The sequence below is a fragment of the Brassica napus genome, chromosome C4, assembly GCF_020379485.1.
Source record: "Brassica napus cultivar Da-Ae chromosome C4, Da-Ae, whole genome shotgun sequence".
Taxonomy (NCBI): domain Eukaryota; kingdom Viridiplantae; phylum Streptophyta; class Magnoliopsida; order Brassicales; family Brassicaceae; genus Brassica; species Brassica napus.
Window position 1 is genome coordinate 50710662 of NC_063447.1, and position 24585 is coordinate 50735246.

The following is a 24585-nucleotide window of genomic DNA, read 5'->3' on the forward strand; positions in this document are numbered from 1 at the left end:
TTAAATATAAGAGTCATTTAGGTGAATAACCAAAAGTTGAGAGGTAATTAGGTGATTGTGCATATACTTTGTGTAATCAGGTAGATGGATAGTGTCAGTAGTTGGTTTTACGTAAGTGTCCTCAAGAGAGAAGTGTTTGGGGCTAAGTTTTTCGGAAACTGGGTTTGTAACTGGGTAGGCAGGTCAGGTTGCAGGGTTTGGTGTCAGTCTATTGTCGTGTAGGTATAGTTAATCTTTACACCTTTTTGAATTTAAAATATATGGATATAATGAAGCGGGTGTGAATACAAATAGTAGTTACAATATTATATGATAACGGGATATTGCTGAGTTGACAGAAAAAAAAGACATCATTGTTGAAATATTGGTGGAATTAAACCAGATCAATGGAGTAGAAAGATAATTCGAAAATGCGGCCGTGACGGCCGGTTATTCACCGTCATAGTGCTTAGTGTTCGTCAACCGTGTTGATTACATTCTATTCAGCAATTAAATCGGAAATCTCAAGTTTTTGGTTTTGAAAATTTGAAAACAAATGTTTCATGAGAAATATGCAGGTTGAAGTCGTTAAAAAAGAAGAAAATGCAAAAAAAAACAAAAGATTTAACAGAAAAATGAAAGACAGACGTAAAAAGAGTTACATAAAACCCAAAAAAAATCATAAAGGAAGACAAAGATGGAATTACGAAAATGCCATCCATTCAAAAAAATGAAAGAACATACAAAGACATCAGGGAATCAAACGGACAAGTGGAGGAGCTTAAGCAGATATAACTTCCGCCAAACCACCATATCTTATTGCAGTCTCTGATCCCATACACACCTTTAATATACCTAACATCTATACACCTTTAGATAATAATTATAATAACCAGATATTACATATGCATAGCATTTATACAACTTCTTATCCGATTTTAGTTTTTGAAATCTGGTTTGTGAATAATTTATATTAAACCGATAAGGACTTTTATTATCCGTATAACGTTTTAAGTAGTGGATCTGGATTGTGTATAATTTATAAAAACCTGTTATGACATTTATTATCCGGGAAAACTTTTTAAGTACTATATGTTGTGAATAGAATAAACCGGTTTTAGCTATGGATAAAATTATTTATATGTAACTAGGGATTTCTTCTTAAAACACTAGTGTGTCATCTTTCTTTCGACTTGTAATCTGGATAAAAAAAATTAAGACTGGTATATTAAAATGATTAAATAAGGTATATAGTAAACTCTGTCAGTTGAAATATGACTGATCTATAAGACCATCTCCAACCCACCTCTATATCTATCTCTATATTTTCTCCTAAAATAGAGAAATTCTATTATAAAAGTGAAAATGCTCCAATGTATGCCTCTATTATAGAGTTTCTCTATTTATAGAGAAAAATATAGAGATATGTTATTTTCAACTCTAAATATAGAGAGAAAAAGTAACTTTCCTCTATATTTTTCTCTAAAATAGAGAAACTCTATTATAGAGGCATACATTGAAACATTTTCACCTCTATAATAAAGTTCTCTATTTTAGAGAAAAATATAGAGGTGTACATTGGAGATGCTCTAAGCGTTTTGTTTCATAATTATATGGTTGTTATTTGGATAATCTATAACATAAGACTATAAGTTTTTTGAGTTATGTTAAACATAAAACCGGATATTAACAATAGTATCTCGATTCTAGGAAACAGAAGGATAAACTCAATGATAACTAGATAACATCTACATAGCTACTTAGTTATTAGAATATGATATCAAATATGCTAACGGGATACATTTGTCATACACAATCACTGAAACACATATTTCATGTTTTTTCCCTTTGTGTATCCTTCTCAAAGTTTTGAAGCATTTATGTAAGCCTTGAATCTTGGTAAAAAAATTTAAGCTCTGTTTGATCTGTCCTATCTAGCTGGAGACCCCTCCAATCGAATCAACAAAATGACGGGAAAGATTGTGAAGTGAGACCTACTGAGGGACACCAAAACAGTCTTGCTTTGTAAAAAAAATTATGAATCTGAACAAAGTAAAACAGACCAACTCACATGGTAACCCAGCTGAAAGAACGTTAAGGTAAAGATGCTTCTTAGAGAACTCTGCAGGTAACACAACCCCCATGCCCATCATAAATGGGGAAAGGAGCACAACTAAATAACAATAAAAAGAAAGATAAAAACTCTAAACCTTTTTCAGTCATCACTTTAAGCAAAGTGAATATGGGAGAGATAACCTGAGGAACAAGCATGAGAGGAGATTGGGTAGCACAAGGGTTTGAGGAGGAGATTGGCCCATGAGCTCAGGCGGAGGTGCGGAGGAAGAAGAAGATATGCGATGTTGACGAGAGTTAATCTCCGCACAGTTGTTGGTTTTGTCTCTCGCGTTCTTGGTGCCCATATCTGAGAGAGAAAGAGAGGACACAGACAAACGGTAATCTAATGTTTGTGTGTGTGTGGACGGAACATGACCGGATTTAAAGATCATGGAACCGCTTGACGGTGAGGTCTTCGTATTTGATGGTGGCGAGGAGGTGGTGATTCTCGAGGTGGGACTTGACGGAGCCTAATGTTTTTCTTCTTTTGTTAAACAAGACACGGCAAATCTGATGATAGGGAGAAGAGTGTCCATTGGGGAGTTGGATCTCAAACTGAATTTTTAGAGGATAATACGAATAAATCTCGAAAAACATAAGTGACGAGATTTAGTCAGTGACAAAAAAAAAAGTTAGAGAGAGATATCAGATTATCATGTGAGCTAGAATAACTTCAAAATTGAATATTTTTAGTTTCAGATGTTAAGAGATGGCGTGAAGTAGTAGAGTTCAGTAGGGTAATAATTACAACTACTTTATCATGTATAGCTGCAGAAGCTCAGTGTGTCAGACTCGCCTCAGATCTAGTGTAGGGGCAAAGATGAAATTATGAAAGTGTAACAGTGTCATAACCATTCACCTAATAACGTTTTGTTTTATGGTCATGGGGTGCAATTACTCTAAATATAAAAGCCCAAATGGAACCAGACAATCAGCTAGGGTTTCCAGATGGATTGACTAGAGTTGGTCAGATTGACAACCGAGCCTTGCCAATCTCGAAATGGAAGATTGCTCTGAGGACGAGATGAGACTGAACAAGAGTACTTCGCAAAAGAGGCAACGTACTTCGACCGAATCTGAGGAGAAGAAGAAACGCACCGGGACTCTGCTGGATCTAAATGCTACGGACTGTCCCGTTTGCTTCGATTCCCTCACCATTCCCATCTTTCAGGTTAACATTTCTCATCCCTGAAACTGCACTTCTCCTCTCATAAATAGTGTTTTAATCATAAACTCTTTTTTTTTACATATATAGTGTGAGAATGGTCATATAGCATGCTCTTCTTGCTGGGGAAAGTTGAGTCAAAAATGTGCAACATGCTCCTTAACCATGGCTTCCCGCAACAGAGCTTTGGAACGGATTCTTGAGCTACTTACAGTTCCATGTCCAAATGCTGGTTGCTCTGAGGCTGTCCCTTATGCTTAGTGCTGGGAATTTGAGTCATTATCTGCGGGCTCCGCCCCGTTTGACCCGTTGCGGGGCGGGTGCGGATCGAGTGATTTGAAAAATTTGATTCGCGGGTGCGGATGTGGGTCGAGTGCTTTTTATGCGGGGCGGGTGCGGGTCAGCTAAAATTCAACCGCGGGTACCCGCCAACCCGCAAAAATAAAAAAAAAAAGATTTTTTTTTCTAAAAATATTATTTTTAAACAAATTTTTTAAAAAAATATTTAATTTAAATTATAAATAGATGATTATTATTATTTTTAATAAAAAATATTTAAAATATTATATTTCATTATTATTTTTAAAAAATGATATTTAAAATATTATATTTCATTATTATTTTTAATAAATGATATTTAAAATATTAAATTTTCTTATTATTTTTAATAAAAATATTTAAATTAATAATTTTTATTATTATTAATATTATCCGCGGGTTTAACGGATTACCCGAGGGTTTATGCGGGGCGGATGCGGGTTTCATATTTTCTTCTTGCGGATCAAGTGGATCAAATTTTTTGGGTCAAAAAAATCACTCAACCTGCGGGTTGGCGGGTCAAGCGGGGCGGGTTTTACCCGCAAACCCAGCTCTACTTATGCTGAAACATCAACACATGTAAAGCACTGTGCTTACACCCACCGTCCTTGCCCTTTTAGCAGCTGCGACTTCATTTGCTTCTTCAAGGATTTATATGAACACCGCGTTGCTGCTAAACACTGCGAGTCCTCAGACATGTTTGAATGTGGAACGCCCATGTTTATACCCTTAAGTGGTAAGAGGATCAAGAGACTACAGAAGGAGAAGGAGAAGTAGAAATTGTGGTTGTGGAGTGATATGTTATTGAATTGTATTTCTGTATTTTTAGTCATTTTCATTTCAGCTTTATTTGTGATATTATGATATAAAATCAACGACATCTAATATATACATATATATATATGTATAATAATTCGTTCCATTATCTGTGATATCATAAAAATAGTCATAGAAATTTCATAGCATATCTCCTATATATAAAAATGAGACAATTGGTTGTATATACATAATGAAAGCCAAAATTAAGTAACTACATTTATACGCTTTAAACCCCCATTTCCTGTAGCAATTTGAATGTGATCTTCCCATATTGACCTTTTCTTAGTGACAGTAGTCGAGAAAATGACAATATCCTATGAGATCCTCTATATTGTAGCTTCCTGTTCACCTTTCTCTCTCTTCCTCGATTCTTCACCAGCAGATTTATTTTAGAGACTATTATCCTCATCATCTTGTTCAAAATCATGAATTATTGTCATCATGTGTTTCTCCTACTGTTACTATTATTTTGCTCTTTCTTATTTCTCAGATAAGTCATGGACATCCTCTCTCACTTTAGAAAAAAAGAAATCGATCAACTAGTCCCTTTCTTTCATGTAGGTTTTATGATTTATGCATTAATGGCAGATAACTTTTGAAGGTATGTACAACTAATTTTCTTTATTAATAAATTCAGTTGTGTTTTTGTGATTTTTTTGGAGAGAGTGAATTCGATATTCAAAAGAAGAGAAAAAAGTAAAAAAGAACAATCATGGAGGATATAAAGCAGGGATTGGTTAAAAGTCTTTGTGTAGAAGAAGAAGATAAAATTGACGATAAGTTATAAAGTAGCGTTTAATATGTTATGTTACATATCCAGTATATTTTAAAGGTTAATCTTCTAGTTGGCTTATGTTGAACATCTTAGATAATATATAACAGTATAAGTTAGTGGGAACACATTATGTTAGCTGCAATTAGTTTGTGTTCGCTACTACCAGGCTTACTTGGTGGTTAAGTGATATGTTATCCCACAAACTAATCGATGAGTGTAAGTACATAAATTCCTAAGTTTATTAGCCGCTAAGTATATGTTATCTGTGTTTTATAATATAGCTGGCCACTCACATCTAACAAAGCCAAATAGCATGTTTATCTAAAAGAACATATCATATCTCATATATATACATGCTACCATTTTGTTTAAGGGATAACATTTATGTTATATGCTAATTCTGAGTATCTTAGACAGTATATAACACTAGAATATAGTAATTGCACATCGTGTTAGCTGAAATTATTTTGTGGTATTTACATATATGTATGTGAAACTTAGGCATTAAGCATTATGTTAGGGTCACGTAACATATTTAATCCCACTTAATGAACAAAAAGCTGTAAACGGTAGACTCAAGAATATATATATAAGCGAGTAAGCGTTAGGTTAGGTGCTATGCAATATATTAGGGCCTGCCAAACAAAATGACATCTAAACTATAAATATAAGGTGCGGTCACACTTTGGTTGGCACATGGTCTCTGCTGAGATCAGTAATAAATTCATGACTAGTATAAGCTAGGTTGTAACTGGTAAGTATTAACTTAGTATCTAACTATAAAATGTGAAAGTTATAATACTTGATAGCATAATTGTTCGAATGTAATGAGAAGATCTTTCCTTATGTGGATTCAAAAAGCAAGGATCTGTCCAATGTAATAATATTTAGTTCAGTATGATTATCTCCCTCTTTCCTTTTCTTTCTGTTTTTACTCATCCCGCAAGGTCAAATCGATGGCCATTTGGCCCTCACGTTCTTCAAAACATGGCATTCACACACAAGTCGAACCATGTTGTCCAAAAGTTCATCATCTACCAATCAGAGTCAGTTTTTGCCGCCGTTGACATAGACTCATCATCGCCTATGATGTACCTCACCATAACTAATGTTTATGTAAAAATACAAAGTGAATATACCTCTGAAATAAAAGGTAGTAGTTAATAATAACAGTTACACAATGACATAATATATATTCCTCTGCTTAACAGTCCATGAAAATAACATGTCGTGTAAGCATTACTCAGAGATACTAAGATATAAATTAACACTTACGATGAATCTTACAAGTTAATATATATTATCTAATCAGTTTAACTATAAAAACGTAAAGAAAGAGCAACAAATCATATGCCATCCAGTTAGACGAATCCCCTATATATTAATTGAGGAACATTTGAAAAGATGTAACCTCAATTTTGTATTAATTAAAATAGACCCCAATGCATAGGTGGCACTCAATTAGGTAGTCAATTACATTCAATTGAAAAATAAGTAGGTCCACATTCGATTTTTATATGTTGTTAGATACATAAGTTGGTCAAACTATATGATATAATGATATGATATGTTATTTTCTTTCCTTAAATCAAACCTACGGAATTACCATAAATGACTAATATATATATGACAATTAATGATTTTAATAATAAAGATTTGATAACAATTTATATCTCCTCCATCATTTTTTGTTTAATTTTATATTATTAAAATAAATTAAACAATCAAATTAGCTATAAAAGTAAAATTTAGATTTTTTTCGTATATGTTATATTTTGAATTTTTAAAAACGACAATAAATGACTAAAAATATTAAAATTATTATGTTAAAAATTAATGATCAATGGTTTAACATTTTTATTATAAGAAGATACACATGATTTTAAAACCATATGAGTAAAAATATCATTTAATAATAAAAAATATATATATATATATATTAAACACTATATACCATAGGATTACATAAATATTTTAATATTAAAACTTTCAATGAATTTTCAAGAACATTTATAAATTATAAACTTATTAAAGATTTCAGATTGAAAATTTTGTTATCGATGATTTAAATATTTTGTTATAAAATGATATGAATGATCATAGAACCGTATGATTATAAATTCTTATTTAATAAATAACTATATAAAATATACTATTCTTAGAAAAATAGGTTGCTCCATCTTAACTTATATTACACTTTTTATTAAACTAACTATCGAATTGATAAATAACGTACCAAAAAATGTTTTGCACTTTCCTTAAATAAAAGCTACGAAATTACCTAATATGATTAACATATATGTGAAAATTAATTATTATGAATAATAAATATTTGATAACAATTTTTGTATCTTAGTTCTTTTAAAAATTTTATATTATTAAAAGATATTAAAAATCACATTAAATATATAATAAAAAATATTTATATTTTTTTATATGTTATATTTTGAATTTTTCAAAACGTCTATAAATTATTAGAAATTTGAAGATCACCACTCTTAAAATTTTGTGATCAATAGATTTTTTTTTTGTCATAATAAGTTACAAATGATCATAAAATTGTATTAATATGAATTTTTATTTAATATTATAAGAAGATACACATGATTTTAAAACCATATGAGTAAAAAATATCATTTAATAATAAAACATATATATATATATATAGATTAAACTATATACCATAAGATTACATAAATATTTTAATATTAAAACTTTCAATGAATTTTCAAAAACATTTATAAATTATAAACTTATTAAAGATTTCACATTGAAAATTTTGTTATCGATGATTTAAATATTCAGTTATAAAACGATATGAATGATCATAGAAGTGTATGATTATAAATTCTCATTTAATAAATGACTATATAAAATATACTATTCTTAAAAAAATAGGTTGGTCCATCTTAACTTACATTATATTTTTTATTAAACTAACTATCGAATATTCGAATTGATAAATAATCTACCAAATATTGTTTTTGCACTTTCCTTAATTAGAAGCTACGAAATTACCTAATATGATTAACGTATATATGAAAATTAATTATTATGAATAATAAATATTTGATAACAATTTTGGTATCTTAGTTCTTTTTTTAATTTTATATTATTAAAAGATATTAAAAAATCACATTAAATATATAATAAAAACATTTATATTTTTTCTTATATGTTATATTTTGAATTTTTCAAAACGTCTATATATTATTAGAAATTTGAAGATTCTCACTCTGAAAATTTTGTGATCAATAGATTATTTTTTTTATAATAAGTTACAAATGATCATAAAATATAACGCATATGAATTTTTATTTAATAAATATTCAAACTAAATAATATATATATATATACTAATGATTTAAAGCAACAAGATTGGCTGATCAATTTAGTTGTCCAGTTGAAATCTTTCAAAAGTATGTGAAAGACTAAAGTCAAAGTAAATATGGATTTAGAATAGTAGTTATATTTTACTAACCAAAATACCGAAAAAAACCGAACCGAATCGAAACCAACTCGATATCTGGATTGAACACCCCTAATCCAAATGAAGCCAAACTATTGTTTCATTCTCCAAAATATAATAAAAATAATAACTTAATTCCGCGCAAGGCGCGGGTCTTATCCTAGTTTTAATATTAGCGTACAACAATAATTATTAACAACCAACTTTTTACTTATCATGTATTTGTTCTAACAGACAAATATTGGTGAAAAAGCTATTACGAATCCGTACCTCTAAAAACTCAATACCTTAACACCTTGTTCAGAGGCAGTTCAAAAAAAAAACACCTTGTTCAGATTCTTTTGAGAAAAATGATTGTAATCCTGTTTTCTTCCATAAATCCAAAATAACAATTAGCTTTTAGTCAACAAATATTGTAATTTTGATTAAAAAAATGTTGTTTTTTCTACCTTCTGAGACAGTTGCATTAAACATGATGGATACGAGAAACAAATCTGGTCAAGTGACGTTGAATACGATGTCGATGTGATTAGGTGAGATTTCGGTTTTAGACGGTGGTGGTGAACACGAAGTGAATAGTTTGAATTTTTGTTACCGGAGACAGTGGTGGTGAGAAGAGAAGGATTTGGTGGGGAATTCGTTCGATGGAAGTGCATTGCTCCACCGTTTAAGGTGTCTACCTCTTCTTTGTTGTGCTGCTGAAACAAAAGATTGAAAGAAGAAATGTTTAGAGATCTCTACACGACAAAATTTTTGTGAATCAAGGCCTAAAAGAGTAATTAGGTGTGTAGGATGGATATGTTCAAAAGCTTTCGTTGTGAAGGATGTATATGATAGACAAGAACTGACAACTAATCTTAGCTGAGATATCTAGGTGTGTCGCTTAGTAGGGGTAACGTTGTATTATTAAAAGTATAACAATGTTTGAAATAGTGGAATGGTATCTACCTAATATTGGCTTTTTTCAGGCATATGGAGCCTAAATTATATATACAAATTTTATAACAACTTTTGTATCTTCTCTCTTTTTTTTGTTTAATTTTATATTATTAAAAGAAATTAAACAATCATATTAAGTATATAATAAAAAAATTAGATTTTTTCTTATATGTTATATTTTGAATTTTTAAAAACGACTATAAATTACTAAAAATGGTAAAAGTCTCACATTAAATTTTTTGTGATCAATGGTTTAACTTTTTTTTGTTCAGTCAAGATACAAATGATCATATATCATAGGGATGGACGTTCGTATACCCGTTCGGATTCGTATCGGGTATTTCAGTATAAAGATATAAAACCCGTTCGGGTATTTCTACACTTCGGGTCGGGTTCGGGTATTTTATGTTCGGGTTCAGATATTTTGGGTCAGATTCAGATATTTAAATTTTGAAGAAAAAATAAATAAATTTTCATTGTTTAAGTTTTTTGTATTTAAAATATACTTTTAACTTAAATGGTTTACAAATTTTTAAAAGATTAAACTATTAATAGGTTTGGAGATAAAACTTTGAAAATCGAAAGACACTAATTTCATTGTTGTTTTGAAATTTTAGATGAACTTTTGTTAATGCAAGAATAAGAGTTTGATATGTGTATTAACTGAGTAGCAAATGATTTTGTCCATAATTATATGTATATTATCTAATTTTGAGCAATATGCATCATTAATATAATTATTTTTAATAAAATGAGAGAAGTAAACTAGAAATATATGGTTAAGTATATTTATGTTTGGTTATCTTCGGATATCCGTTCGAGTTCATATATTATCCGTTTGAATTTGAATATTATCCATTTAGGTTCGGATATCCAATCTATCTAAATTCAATAACCGTTCAGGTATTTTGCTACTTCGGTTTGATTTTGGATCGGATTCAGATACAGGTTCGACTATTGGATAAAATGCTCAGCCCTAATAAATCGTATGAATATGAAGTCTCATTAATAGATATTCATAATATATATATATATATATATATATATATTATATATTAATATCATTTGAAATAAATTATATACTATATAAAAGTATATAAATATGTTAATTTTAAAATTTGCAGTTAAAAAGTTATTGAGATTTTAATATTTTGTATTGAAAAATCTCACACTAAAAGTTTTGTGATTAACGGTTTAAATTTTTGTTACGACAAATATACAAATATTAAAAAATCATAAGAGTAAGAAGTATCAATAATAAATATTTATATTAAAATATACTATATATCTATGTCAATATCACTAAAGTTTGATTTATACCATATAAAGTAAATAAAATGATTGTTTTAATTTATTTATCAAAAACGTGATTGTAAACTAACAAAAGGTATTGGTTTTGATCTATGTGTTTACTCTTATGTAGAGATGTCAAAATGAGTAAAAGTTAATGGATCAAACCAAACCAATCCAAACCATGAATCTCAATGGATAGAATAATTGGGTACAAATGGATTAATGGATTAAATGGTTTAATGGACTCAGTGGATTTGGTTAAAATGGTTTGGATTGTAATGGATAATGAGTTATCCATAACCAAACCAATAAAAATTTATAACAAACAAAAACTCAAATCAAATATATAAACAAAAAATAACCAAACTAAATTTCTAAACCAATTTTATATTTTCATATATATAACTAAATTTTAATAAACTAAATCTATCCCAATTTTTCACATATACACACACATATATAAATATAAAATTGTTAACACCCAATTTTTCATATATATAAAACTATTATATGTTGACTTTTTAATAAGCCAAATTTAATCATAATTTTTGCCAAAATCATAAAATCAAAATTTCCACCAAAACTCTAAATTGGATTTTTTTTCATCAAAACGCTAAATCTCAATACCAAAAAATCGTATTTTCTTGCAAAATCGCAAAGTCGTATTTTCCCGCCAAAACTGTAAAATTGAGTTTTCCGCCAAAACCGCAAAGTCGTGTTTTCCCGCAAAAACCGTAGAATCAAGTTTTCCCACCAAACCACAAAGTCGTGTTTTTCCGCCAAAACCGCAAAGTCGTGTTTTCCCGCCAAAACCGTAAAATCAAGTTTTCCCGCCAAACCACAAAGTTGTGTTTTCCTGCCAAAACTGTAAAATCAAATTTTCCCGCCAAAACGGCAAAGTCGTGTTTTCCCGCCAAAACCGTGAAATCGAGTTTTTCCCGCCAAAACCGTAAAATCGAGTTTTTCCACCAAAACCGCAAAATCGAGTTTTTCCGTCAAAACCGTAAAACTGTGTTTTCTCGACTAAACCGTAAAATCGAGTTTTCCCGCCAAAATAAAGTTTTCCCGCCAAACCGCAAAGTTGTGTTTTTCCGTCAAAATCGCAAAGTCGTGTTTTCCCGCCAAAATCGCAAAGTCGTGTTTTCCCGCCAAAACCGTAAAATCAAGTTTTCCCGCCAAATCGCAAAGTTGTGTTTTCCTGCCAAAATCGTAAAGTCGTGTTTTCCCGCCAAAACGGCAAAGTCGTGTTTTCCCGCCAAAACCGTAAAACTGAGTTTTCCGCCAAAACCATAAAATCGAGTTTTCCCACCAAAACCGCAAAATCGAGTTTTTCCGCCAAAACCGTAAAACTATGTTTTCTCGCCTAAACCGTAAAAAACGAGTTTCCCGCCGAAACCGCAAAAATGAGTTTTCCTGCCAAAACCGTAAAATTGAAATTTTCCGCCAAAATTGCAAAATCGATTTTCCCGCCAAAACGACAAAATTGAGTTTTCCCACCAAAAACGTAAAATTGAGTTTTCCCACCAAAACTGCAAAATCGATTTTCCCGTTAAAACCGTAAAATTGAGTTTTCCTGTCAAAACCGTACAATCGTGTTTCTCGGTAAAAAATGTGTTTTCCGTCACAACCGCAAAAATTTGTTTTCCCGCCAAAACCACAAAATCGTGTTTTCCCGCCAAAACCGCAATATTGTATTTTCGGCCAAAACCGTAATACTGTGTTTTCTCACCTAAACCGTAAAATTGTATTTCCTTTAAAACAGAAAATTTTGTTCTTCCGCCAAAATGTTAAATATAATTTTTTCACTAAAATCACAAAATTATCTTTCCTGCTAAAATAATAAAATTGTTTCTAACACCAAAACTGTATAATTGTATTTATCAAAAGTCTAAGTATTCTTTTTTATTTCAGCCCCAAAATAATATTTTTACTTAGTAACCATTTAAGCTATAAAATTATTGTTCATGGATTAACCATTAACTCATTAACTTAAATGAGTTATGGATTGACCCAACCCATTTGTCAAATGGATTGGTTAAAACCATAACCCATATAAGCTTAAAACCATTTGGATATGGTTTGGTTTGAGTTGGTTTACCCATTTTGACACCCCTACTCTTATGTATATACTTTTATGTATACAAATTATTTTTTAAATAGGTAATTTATAATATCTTATTTTATTCCGACAATCTCAGAAACACACTTCTTCAAATCGAAGTGATTTTTAATATTGGAAAAACTATATATATTATTTCATTCAGATTAAATAATTTAGTCTTGATTTTTATTCATAAAAAGCTTTTAATGAAATATCATGACAAAGTTCTAATCACCTCCTTCTAAGTTTATTCGAAGAATGAGAGATTTGATCATTTGTCTAATATTTGTTTCTCTCTTATACCCTATCTAGCTATTATAATTGTAAAATATGAGAGATTTATACTATTTATTATAAGTTTTCTGGTTTATCATTTAATAAATCAAACAGTTATTAGTTTATACATAGTTTACATATACTAGAATTGTAAAGTACTATATATATTTTTTTATCTGTATACCTAAGTAACTAAACCTTAAAAGCGTAGGCTAATAAAATAAGTAACTTGTTTTGTTGTTGTAGAATTAGATGATTTTTAGACCGAACTGTGGAATATATACTAGACAGACATTTATATTTCGAGGTTGCACTTATATTCTATAACAACTTGATATATTAGATTTGAACACTAACTTGTTAAAAGATTTTGTCGGTGATTTTCTTCAAAATTTTGATTCTTAGATATGTATCTGGAGTGGAACTAATTTTTACAGATATCCATCTTTTAAAATTGACACTTATGTAATTCACCGAATTTATAGAATAAGTTAAAAAAGAAACTAAACTCATATCAATGAAACAGAGACGAGAACGAAAACACAATTTTATAGAAGTAGAAAATGAAATCACTTATGAAGAGTCAATAGTAAACAAATCGAGAGCAGAAAATCTAATCTCCTTTTGCCATTATACAATCGATGTTGCCTATTTGGTTTTGGTGATTTTTGTTAGCCGAAATTTTTTATTTTCTTTTGTGCATATAAAGTCTTAAAAATAATAAAAATACATTAACTCTTCAACAATGATGATACATTTATGAGGCCAACATTTGTATTCGTCATTTTACAACCGATAAATATTGTAGTGTTGCAAAATATTAAAACCATTTAATTAACAAACATTATTATATGAACTCACTCCACGCATGCGCGCGAGTTATCATCTAGTATATATATTAAGTTGTTATATATATTCATTTTAGGAAAATAGTTAAGAATTGTTGGATAGGGACAAATCATTTCCATAATAACAGGGGAAGTTAGGTTTAGTTAATGTCGTGTGTTAGTTTTAGGAAATTTGGGTTTTAATTAATTAAGAAAATCGTGTATGATATATCAAATTTTTTCCAATTTTTTTTAATTAAATTTAAATACAATGGCACTGCTCTCAATATTTAAACATACCAGGGGATCTAAAAAAAAGTCTTCTATTTTAATAGTATAGACTAGATTTTAACCCGCATATCCGTACAGATATTTTTCATTTTATAAATGTATTTGATATTATTACAAATGTTTTCAATATGTAATTTCCATTTTAGTGTTATATATTGTGTAACTCTATAATATCATTGTTTATATTTTTTATTCGGTATTATTAATATATAGTGATTTATTTAATACATTTTATTTTGTTATTAATTTTTATTACTTACTAATATATTTTCAAGTTAGATATAATAAAATAACAATATGAAATAATCAAATAGATAACCTTCTTCAAAATATGTTATTTCTTTAATTTATACATTTTGCAAATAATAAATTTTTAAATTTTATTTATTTATATTATAGAAAAGAAGAAATATGCTTAAGATAATTTATATCTACATGTTGTATTTAAGAAAATATACTTTTCACATATATCACTTTAGCATTTTACGGGATTTGTAAGTAAAATATTGTTTTGTTTAAATAATATAGCTCTATTGTTTAGTAAATTTTATACATAGTAGTATTTATCATATTATTTCAGTAATCTTTATTGATATAGAATATTTTTTGGATGTTATGATATTAAATTTTATTTATTTTTAATTAATACTTCAAAATATTAGATTGCTTTTTTACAACATATATAGTTAGTTTTTCGTGGTGCATTTCAAAAAGTTATTTTTATTATCTATGATTTTATTTTTTGTGAAATTTGAAATATTATCATTTTGAGTTTGAATATTTATTTTCAAAATGTTAAATTTTGTCAAAATATTTTTGGAAAATTACACAACTATTTTTGAGTTTGGAACATTACATGAATTTTGAATTTTTTTTGTTACTACATTAATATATTGTTTTATAAAAAATATTTTAATTATTAGTAATATTTTTTAAATTGTTATCAAGAGATTTTGTTATTTAAAATAAAAATAAATTTATAATTAAAATTTGATTTGTCATTAATATTTTAAATAAATTACTAAAATTTCATAGTTTTCGAGTAACATATATTTTAAATAGTATATGAACTAAAGGTTATTTTATACTATTATATTTTTGTATATAAAATTTTTTAAACAATATATTGTTGAGAGTTTCAAAATAAATAAAAATATAATATATAGTTGTAGATATAAAAGTTTAGCCTATGTTAATACTTTTATTTTGTTATAAAATATTATATAGTTTACAAATTTCAAACATTTTAATGATGAGTGATAATTTGAAATAAAAATAAAAATAGAACATTTGTTAATTTACCTATTTAATATAATTTTTCATATAGCACTGCTATTTTTATATGTTAACTAAAATTTTGTTATAAACCATCTCCGCATCGGACCCTGGAGTTTAGGGTTCACGTGATACCTCGTAGATGTGATCATGTTTCTCATTGTCTTATCTATCACCCGAGTTGATACACATACATTAAAACGCCATTGTACCATCAGCTTCAGATGCGGACAGAAAAGAGGGAAGCGAGTAATATCTTGAATCGCTCCTCTAAAATGTTGGTCGCGAGATGATAGGTTTTTGAGATTGCTAAAAGTTGAAGTGCCTTTATTTTTCAAAAAACATGATGCATTTGCTGTGAAAAAAAAACTAATTTATTTTGAATAAATTTAACATATATTAGAGAAAAAAAAAGTTCAAAAGAATTTTATATAGTCACCTGATTCGAATTGGTGGAGAATAATTTAGGTAATGGGTTTTCAAAATTATAGGCAGAAGAAATAAAATCCCACTAATTTCTTAGCTGGATAACAATACATGTTTAGTAAAAAGTAAAAAGTAAAAAGCCACAATTAAATAAAAAAGCCCACAGTTAAATAAAAAGGCCAAATGTTAGCTGGAGTTATAAAATACTCACGTTGTGGCCCTAGGGATCAAGATGTCGCCTCCTCCGAATGAATCGGACGAAGAGCTGAAGGGGGTGAGCTACCAGGAGTACCGGAGGCTCAAACGCATCAAGATGAGGAACACGCCGAGAGATCCGAACGCCGACGAGAGGGATGATGATAACCTGCCGAAAGCCAAAGTCGAATCTGATTCTGGTAAGTCGCAATCTGAAACTGATCGATCTAGGAAGCGTAGGGGGAGGAGATCTTATGATAGCGATAGCGAATCTGTAGAGAGTGATTCTGATGAGGAAGATAGAAGGAGACAACGTAGTAGAAGGAAGATTAAGAGTAAGAGCTCTAGGAGATCTGAAGAGAGTGATTCCGATGAGGAAGATAGGAAACTAGGAAGAAAAAGGAAGAAAAGCACAAGTATTAGGAAGAAGAGAAGATACAGTGATTCTGAATCTGAGATTAGTGCTTCCTCGTCTGGTGATGAACAACAACACACCAAGTCAAAGATCAAGAGGCTGAAGAAGCTCTCAGGCGACGAGGAAGAAGATAGGGGACGAAGAACAAGTAATAAGAAGAAAGGAAGCAGAAAGAAGCGAGGACATAGGAGTGCTTCTGGGGAAGAACATAGCAGGTCAAAGAGCAAGAGGCGGAAGAAGCTGTCAGGCGATGGTTCTGACACTGATCTGAAGGCGAAACTTGAAGAAAAGGTTAAGGATACTGAGCTTGAGTTGAAGAAGTTCAGAGAAGAAGAAGAAGCTGAGGTGGGTCCTAAAGCTGAAGGACACATGAGCGGTTACGGTCCTGCGTTAAGACCCGGTGAAGGAGACGCTATAGCACAGTACGTTCAGCAAGGGAAACGTATCCCACGTAGAGGAGAAGTGGGTCTTAACGCTGATGAGATTCAGAGGTTTGAGGATCTTGGGTATGTTATGAGTGGGAGTAGGCATCAAAGGATGAATGCTATTCGTATCAGGAAGGAGAACCAGGTTTACAGTGCTGAAGACAAGCGTGCGTTGGCTATGTTTAACTATGAGGAGAAGGCCAAGCGTGAGGCTAAGGTCATGTCTGATCTTTCCAGGCTGGTGCAGCGCCATATGGGAGAGGAGTTGGGTCCGAATCATGACCCTTTTGGTGCTGGAAAGGCTGACGACTGAATCGGGACATACAGAAGCTGCTGCTCCGCTCTGCTTTTGATGCTTCATCCTACTTCTTTGTCTCTTACCTATCTTTGGTTATGTTTTTTTTTGTTACCCCATGATAAAATATTGTCTATATGCTGCGTGAAGCTTTTCTACAAACGTATGTTTCTTCATCGTCTAGTTTATGACCGTGTTGTAGAGACGTCGTTTTGCTATCTTGTTTTGGGTTTTAATATTGAAGGAGAAAAATAAATAAATAAAAAGGCCAAATGGAACCAGACAATCAGCTAGACACTGCGAGTTCTCAGACATGTTTGAATGTGGAACCCAAGTGTTTATACCTTTAGGTGGTAAGGGGATCATTCTCAAGGAAGAGACTACAGAAGGAGAAGGAGAAGTTGTGGTTGTGGAGTGGTTCGACATGCCAGACGGTCGGATGTTCTATGCCTGCTGTATTGGACCAGGAACAGACGAGTTCTCCTACCAACTGAAGCTATCTTTAGCTTCGGGTAAGCATTTGTCTTCTGAATCAAAACTCGAAAGAGTCCGTGAAGTAAGCAATGAACTACCAGGTGGGTCTGTTATGTTTGTTCCTTCATCGACCTGCCCTGCCTACATGTTTTTCATAACCATCAAGCGGGGAGACTTACTAGGATCATGAAGAAGCTACTAGTTCTTCCCTCATAAGCCACACTTACCTACTCTATCTTTGTGCTTAGGAGTTCGAAAAAGAGCTTTTGAGTTTTGTTCTTTTGGAAACACTACAATCGGAAATGTATATCTAATGCAACATCTACTTTTGTTTATTAGATTTCATCTGTAAAACTATAGCACCTAACACTTTGTGATGTGGACCTAAGTTCATATGCGCAAACAAATAGGAATAACTTTTTGTTATCCGAATCACAAGACAAAACAGAAATGCTTGAAGAAATGTGAAAGCCTTTGTCAATACTCTGTATCATATACTCATTTCGTCTACAAAATATTGCAGAGCTACTTTACACTTGTTCTACCATTAGAAACTCTAGGGTCTGATGATTCTTTTTTCATATGTAGTTGTGTACCCGGTAACTTCCTCTTCTCAGTTTCCAGATTTTTCTACTCTTTTGTTTTTATTTTTTTAACTCATTATAACAAGGCAAGCCTAATAACTCGGGAATAAAAGTACACCGTTGGTTGCGTTTAGACAGAAAAACATGGAACAGCCAGACGAGTAGCTTCGACCAATAAGAGACAAAAGCTAACCAAACCGAAGATAATACCACTTAAAAAAACATTAAAAAGACACTAGTGTAGAATCAACACATGATAAGCACCTAACTGTTCTTGGACAACAAAACAAAACAAGCCTACCAGTCCATAATCGTCAAATGCAACAACTATCTGTTGAGGAACAAGTTTCCATTATGGTAGAAGGCGTAATCGTCGAGGACTTCAAGTGACAAGCGTGTTTGATGATAAAACTCACGAAGTCTCTCTCTTCTTGCCTTCCCCTGTAGTCTGCAAACTCGAAAGTTTCAAGGCTCTCCAACAAACATGTAGGAACAGCACTCGGGTCATTGTTCTAGCTAATCGGCTCATACTTATTGAAACGTCCACCACTCGGAGTTAAACAAAAAAAAAAAGAAAAAGAAAGAGAGAACTATACATGAACACTACAACAAAGAGTATAGAAAATTAGTCAAAAGGAAGAAACTTACATAGACGTAGAGTTCGAGGACTCGCAGCTTAGGAGCATCCCGGAGCAACCGGAAAAGCAACTTGGACCAATAATCAAAGCTTATACCTAACTTCAGATGTTCAAGCTGACCAAAGAATATACCATCATGATACATATACTGCACACATGAGACAATGTAATAACAAAAGGTAAGTGATATTATATAATAGAGATTGTGTACTTGAAGTTGATAAAAGATTATACCCTCTCTTCAAAGTCGAATAAGACGCAAAGCGAACGGCGTTTGACAGATGTGATTGATTCAAAGACCATCTCAAGATACTCATCAACAACTATATCTGCCTCTTCAACCTTAGGCATATGAGCGACCAAGTAAGAGTACCTCGCATTGTAATCCTCAATATTGAGATACTTCAAAGAAGGGGTTACTATAACAAACTCATCAGTCGAAGAAGTTCCACCATCTAACTGTAAGGTCAGCATCTGCAGGGACGGGCTGATCACAACTATCGCTTTCGCTTTGTCACGACCACTTCGCTGAATAACCAGATCTTCAAGAACAGGGCAGTAGGACAAAAGCAGTCGGAAAGTATCTTCTTTTGAGTAAGTAACACATCCAAGATGCAGAGTTTTCAACGAAGGGAGATAAACAGTCCGAGGAACATCCAACAGAATCATCTCGCCGTTGAGTTTCAAAGTCACTAGCGATTCGCACGTAAACAAGCTGCCCGGCAATAACAAACAAGGTTCTCCCGACCAACAGTATACACAGTCGATATCTAGCTCAACGATGCAGCGAGAAACCGTAGTTGCAACCCACTGAGTGATATCCTCAGGTTGAAAAAATGATGAATAACATTTGAGGAGGAAGCTCTCTATGACCGGAGGTTTGAGTAATGGAAGATTCTTGTTGATAAAATCCCTAATTGCAAGGTCTGATCCATACTTGTTATCCACGAACTCGAGTTTAGGCACCCACGTCCAAAGAAACTCCCATCGTTTAGATAAAATGCTGGTGGAGACAGAAACTTTTGTCGGAACAAAGGTTAGTATCCTGGCCAGTAACTCATCGGATAGTCCACTGATTCTGTCCATCACCTTTTACAAAAACAATAGAAAAGAGTTGAAATGTTGAAAGATATATAACATGACAAAACCTCAGAAAAATCTGTATTTCACTACAGGGGAAGAAGACAAAGCTAACAATTGAAAAACATAGCTACATAGAGGAATGAAGCAAAACCCTAGAAAAAAAGCTTGAAATGTTGGGGAAGAGAATAACCTGTTAAGTTTAGTGGAGACACGATGTCTGCTCAGGAGAGAAGACAAAATCAGAAACGCTCGGAGAACTGTCAAGGCATTTGTCGACGACACTACCGACTGTAAAATGCAGAAAGAGAATGACGAAGAAGAAGGAAGTGAAAGGAGAAGAAACTGTAATGGGCTTCGAGATGCAGAGCCCATTACTGTTATTATTAGTGGGCCCGAACCCAAAACTGAATAAATGGAACCAGACAGGTCAGCTAGGGTTTCGAGGTGCAGAGCTTTGGATTGGCCAACGACGCTTGTGTCTCTGATACTTCTCTCGAAATGGAGCCCGGAGACTCCGACTCCGACAGACCGATTGTATTCAAACGAACTTCGCGAAAGAGGCAACTTTCTCCGACCGAACGCACTGCGACGTTGCTGGATCTGGATGTTACAGACTGTCCCATTTGCTTTCATACTCTCACTAGGGCTAGGGCTGTCAGTTGGGTTGGACTGCACCCAAATGGGCGTGCCCAATGGACATTTATTTTTACTGGACTAAAGACACCCATATTCATATTTAGCCCACATCCAATAACACTCAAACCCAATTTTACCCATTAACCAGTTGGACAACCCAAGACCGTCCATTTATAAGTAAATTTTAATATTACCTCAAATCTGTTAAACTTAATGTAATCCCAATTTTAATATCAAATAACATCAAAATGAGATAGAAATATCCAACATTGAATTGAGTAATAAAGTTTTGAAATTTTAAACTAACATTTAAAAATCTGAAAATAAATATGATGTAAAATAATCTCAAAAGGTTGAGTTTTTGATAACTCTGTTTATGAATTCACTTTATTCTAGTTTTGTGATTTTATCTACTCTCATCTGCAGCCAGCAGCAACAAAGAAAAAAAGATGATTCAACCTCCGATTCTTATAATGAATGCAACTACAATGAACAAAAACATAGCCAAGAGCACTAGTGAGAAAAAGGACAACATTGTGTATTATGAAGCGACATTTCTATAAATCACATTAGATTCAAACAATGACAATATAAAAAGACAATATGCTGAAGATTTCTACCAGAATATCACATTAGATTAAATGTAATGATCACATCTACAAATCAAGATCAGATGCTACTTCAATAAGTAAACAATGACAAGATCATTGTGAGGTAGTGAGTTCTCTAGTATGAACATTTCAATATCTTGTCCAAAAGTACACTAGAATCACGCTAAGTATAAGATAATACCTCGCGTTAAGTCTCTAGACTCTCCAGTCTCCACTCTCTTCTTCTTTCTTCTGCAGCCTGCAACAACAAAGAAAAAAGAAGATTCAACCTCAGATTCTTATACTTAATACAAGTTGTATTATACAACCACAAAATGATCTTCTCATCAACACTATAAACTCAAATGAGTTTTACTTGCAATATTGAACGAGTAAAGTGTAGAGATCATACCTCAAGAATGATCCTCTTATATGTTGAGAGATGCGTACGCACGAGCGTTCCACATTTAAACATGCTCAAGGAAAAGGAAAGGCCAAATTTAGCAGCGCATGGTGCCGCAGCGCCGTGTTTATATAAATCCTTGGAGGAGCAAGTAAAGTCACAGCTGCTAAAGGGGCAAGTACGTTGGGTGAAAGGACAATGATTCACATGTGCTGATGTTTCAGAACAAGAGACAATCTTGGAGCAACCATCATTCGGACATGGAACTCTAAGAAGTTCAATAACCCGCTCCATAGCTCTGTTGCGGGAAAGAGTGGGTAAGGAGCATGTTGCACACTTCTTGCTCAACGTTTGGCAGCAAGCAGAGCATGCTATATGACCATTGTCACACTATATGCCCAAAAAAAAGATATTGTGAGAGAAGTGGAGTTAAGGTAGAAACAGATTGAGACATATAACCTGGAAGATGGGAATGGTGAGAGGATTAAAGCAAATGGGACAGTCTGTAACATCCAGATCCAGCAGCGTCGCAGTGCGTTCGGTCGGAGAACGTTGCCTCTTTTGCGAAGTTCTGTTGGTGAGTACAATCGGTCTCTCGTCCTCGGATTCTCCGGAGGAACTCTCCATTTCAGAGATCAGTCTGTCGTCCTCGGATTCGGATTCTCCGGAGGAACTCTCCATTTCGAGAGAACTATCAGAGACACGCGTTGTTGGTCAAGTCAATCCAAAAGTCTGCATCTTCAAACCCTAGCTGATTGTCTGGTTCACATTTGTTCAGTTTTGGGCTCAGGCCCACTAAAATAAATAGTATTGGGCTCTGCATCCCTTAGCCCATTACAGTTTCTTCTCCTTTTCACTTCCTTCTTCTTCGTCATTCTCATTCTGAATTTTAGACGGTCAGTAGGCGATATATGGATATAGTGTCGACAAATGCCTTCACAGTTTTCTGATTTGTTTATTCCCGCTACTTTTGTCTTCCTCGTTTCTCAGTTTCTGGATATAAGTTTTAACTCGGACAATCAGCAGGCCAGATGGGTATAAATGTATTATAGTGTCAACAAAATGCCGTTTCACAGTTCACCCAGCATTTCTTCAAAAATATGTCGCTTAAAACTCTTCATCAGTCACGCCTCCATGTATTAACGTACTTGAACTTAGATCAATATCACACATTAATTTTCAAGTGTTTAGACGACATAATTTAGAGAGGAAATCTAATTAACATGAGTAGAGGGTTTCGATAGAGAAAAAAAAAAGAAGAGAAAATTCAAACAGTCAAAAGCTCCCTTTCAAGGTCCTACGCATCAGTGCGACTGATGAGGGACGAAGTAGTAGCTTCTTCATGATCCTAATAAGTCTCTCGCTTGATGCAAATATAAAACTTGTAGTCAGGGCACATGGAGGAATGAACCAACATAACATGTTTACAGGGTGGTTCATTGCTCACTTCACGAACTCTTTTGAGTTTTGACTGAAATAAGCAGCTATCACCCGAAGATGAATACATGTGCAAATCGTAGGAGAACTTGGCTGTTCCTGGTCCAATACAGCAAGCATGGAATAGTCGGCCTTGTGGTGTGTCGAAACACTCCACAACCACAACTTCTCCTTCTCCTTCATCTGTGGTTTGTTCCTTGAGAATAACCCGCTAACCACTTACGGGGTGGATAAACATAGGCGTCCCACATTCAAACATGTACGAGTCCTCGTAGTGTTTAGCATATCCGCAGTGTTCATATAAATCCTTGAAGGAGCAAGTAAAGTCACGGCTGGTAAAAGGGCAAGTAGGTTGGGTGAAAGGACAAAGCTTTACATGTGTTGATGTTTCAGCAAAAGCGAAAGTCTCGGAGCAACCAGCATTCGGACATGGAACTCTAAGTAGTTCGAGGACCCGCTCCATAGCTCTGTTGCGGGATAGAGTGGGTAGGGCTGTCAGTTGGGTTGGACTGCACCCAAATGGGTGTGCCCAATGGGCATTTATTTTTCCTGGACTCAAGACACCCACACCCATATTTAGCCCACACCCAATAACACCCAAACCCAATTTTACCCATCACCCAGTTGGACAACCAAAGCCCGCCTATGTATAAGTAAATTTTAATATTAGCCCAAATCTGTTAAACTTAATGTAAGCCCAATTTTAATATCAAATAACATCAAAATGAGATAGAAATATCCAACATTGAATTGAGTAATAAAGTTTTGAAATTTTAAACAACATTTAAAAATCTGAAAATAAATATGATGTAAAATAATCTCAAAAGGTTGAGTTTTTGATAACTCCGTTTATGAATTCACTTTATTCTAGTTTTGTGATTTTATCTACTCTCATCTGCAGCCTGCAGCAACAAAGAAAAAAAGATGATTCAACCTCAGATTCTTATACTGAATGCAACCACAATGAACAAAAACATAGCCAAGAGCACTAGTGAGAAAAAGGAGAACATTGTGTATTATGAAGCGTCATTTCTATAAATCACATTAGATTCAAACAATGACAATATAAAAACACAATATACTAAAGACTTATATCAGAATATCACATTAGATTAAATGTAATGATCACATCTACAAATCAAGATCAGATGCTACTTCAATAAGTAAACAATGACAAGATCATTGTGAGGTAGTGAGTTCTCTAGTATGAACATTTCAATATCTTGTCCAAAAGTACACTAGACTCACGCTAAGTACAAGATAATACCCCGCGTTAAGTTTCTAGACTCTCCAGTCTCCACTCTCTTCTTCTTTCTTCTGCAGCCTGCAACAACAAAGAAAA

General features: G+C 32.7%; 4 protein-coding genes and 1 pseudogene across 5 annotated transcripts; 2 read left to right on the forward strand and 3 right to left on the reverse strand.

The window, feature by feature from the left end:
- The first annotated feature begins 2939 nt into the window (after positions 1 to 2939).
- On the forward strand, positions 2940 to 18207 carry LOC106394674 (E3 ubiquitin-protein ligase SINA-like 7). Its single transcript, XM_048756430.1, has 4 exons — positions 2940 to 3265; positions 3350 to 3519; positions 4129 to 4313; positions 17749 to 18207. The coding sequence occupies exons 1-4, from the start codon at positions 3095 to 3097 to the stop codon at positions 18060 to 18062; spliced, it is 840 nt and encodes a 279-aa protein (XP_048612387.1). The 5' UTR covers positions 2940 to 3094; the 3' UTR covers positions 18063 to 18207.
- LOC111198228 (NF-kappa-B-activating protein) lies at positions 16272 to 17664 on the forward strand. The gene has a single exon (XM_022709599.2). It carries the CDS (start codon positions 16301 to 16303, stop codon positions 17414 to 17416), a length of 1116 nt encoding a protein of 371 aa, XP_022565320.2. The 5' UTR covers positions 16272 to 16300; the 3' UTR covers positions 17417 to 17664.
- A 438-nt stretch (positions 18208 to 18645) lies between the features above and the next one.
- LOC106391208 (FBD-associated F-box protein At2g26860) lies at positions 18646 to 20780 on the reverse strand. 2 transcript variants are annotated; one of them, XM_013831817.3, is made up of 4 exons: positions 20368 to 20780; positions 19329 to 20183; positions 19105 to 19242; positions 18646 to 18904 (listed from the first exon to the last, which is right to left on the reverse strand). In XM_013831817.3, the coding sequence occupies exons 2-4, from the start codon at positions 20178 to 20180 to the stop codon at positions 18869 to 18871; spliced, it is 1026 nt and encodes a 341-aa protein (XP_013687271.1). In that variant the 5' UTR covers positions 20181 to 20183; positions 20368 to 20780; the 3' UTR covers positions 18646 to 18868. The 2 variants fall into 2 exon arrangements, with proteins under 2 accessions (XP_013687271.1, XP_022565321.1); XM_022709600.2 differs by having other exon boundaries at positions 18646 to 19242.
- Positions 20781 to 21443: 663 nt separating this feature from the next.
- On the reverse strand, positions 21444 to 23527 carry LOC106393958 (putative E3 ubiquitin-protein ligase SINA-like 9). The gene is made up of 2 exons (XM_048756431.1): positions 22266 to 23527; positions 21444 to 22196 (listed from the first exon to the last, which is right to left on the reverse strand). Exons 1-2 carry the CDS (start codon positions 22485 to 22487, stop codon positions 21810 to 21812), a joined length of 609 nt encoding a protein of 202 aa, XP_048612388.1. The 5' UTR covers positions 22488 to 23527; the 3' UTR covers positions 21444 to 21809.
- LOC106393957 lies at positions 23155 to 23817 on the reverse strand (annotated as a pseudogene).
- Between the last annotated feature and the right edge of the window lie 768 nt (positions 23818 to 24585).

What these genes read in the sequence shown, in the direction of transcription:
- LOC106391208 (XM_022709600.2), bottom strand. Translation starts at nt 20,180, where the DNA reads ATGGACAGAATCAGTGGACTATCCGATGAGTTACTGGCCAGGATACTA. An exon ending in TATTCGACTTTGAAGAGAGG is followed by an intron (nt 19,243 to 19,328) that starts GTATAATCTTTT and finishes TCATGTGTGCAG; the next exon opens with TATATGTATCATGATGGTAT.
- LOC106393958 (XM_048756431.1), bottom strand. Translation starts at nt 22,487, where the DNA reads ATGGAGAGTTCCTCCGGAGAATCCGAATCCGAGGACGACAGACTGATC. An exon ending in TCACCATTCCCATCTTCCAG is followed by an intron (nt 22,197 to 22,265) that starts GTTATATGTCTC and finishes TTGGGCATATAG; the next exon opens with TGTGACAATGGTCATATAGC.
- LOC106394674 (XM_048756430.1), top strand. Translation starts at nt 3,095, where the DNA reads ATGGAAGATTGCTCTGAGGACGAGATGAGACTGAACAAGAGTACTTCG. An exon ending in TCACCATTCCCATCTTTCAG is followed by an intron (nt 3,266 to 3,349) that starts GTTAACATTTCT and finishes TTACATATATAG; the next exon opens with TGTGAGAATGGTCATATAGC. An exon ending in CATGTTTATACCCTTAAGTG is followed by an intron (nt 4,314 to 17,748) that starts GTAAGAGGATCA and finishes TTATACCTTTAG; the next exon opens with GTGGTAAGGGGATCATTCTC.
- LOC111198228 (XM_022709599.2), top strand. Translation starts at nt 16,301, where the DNA reads ATGTCGCCTCCTCCGAATGAATCGGACGAAGAGCTGAAGGGGGTGAGC.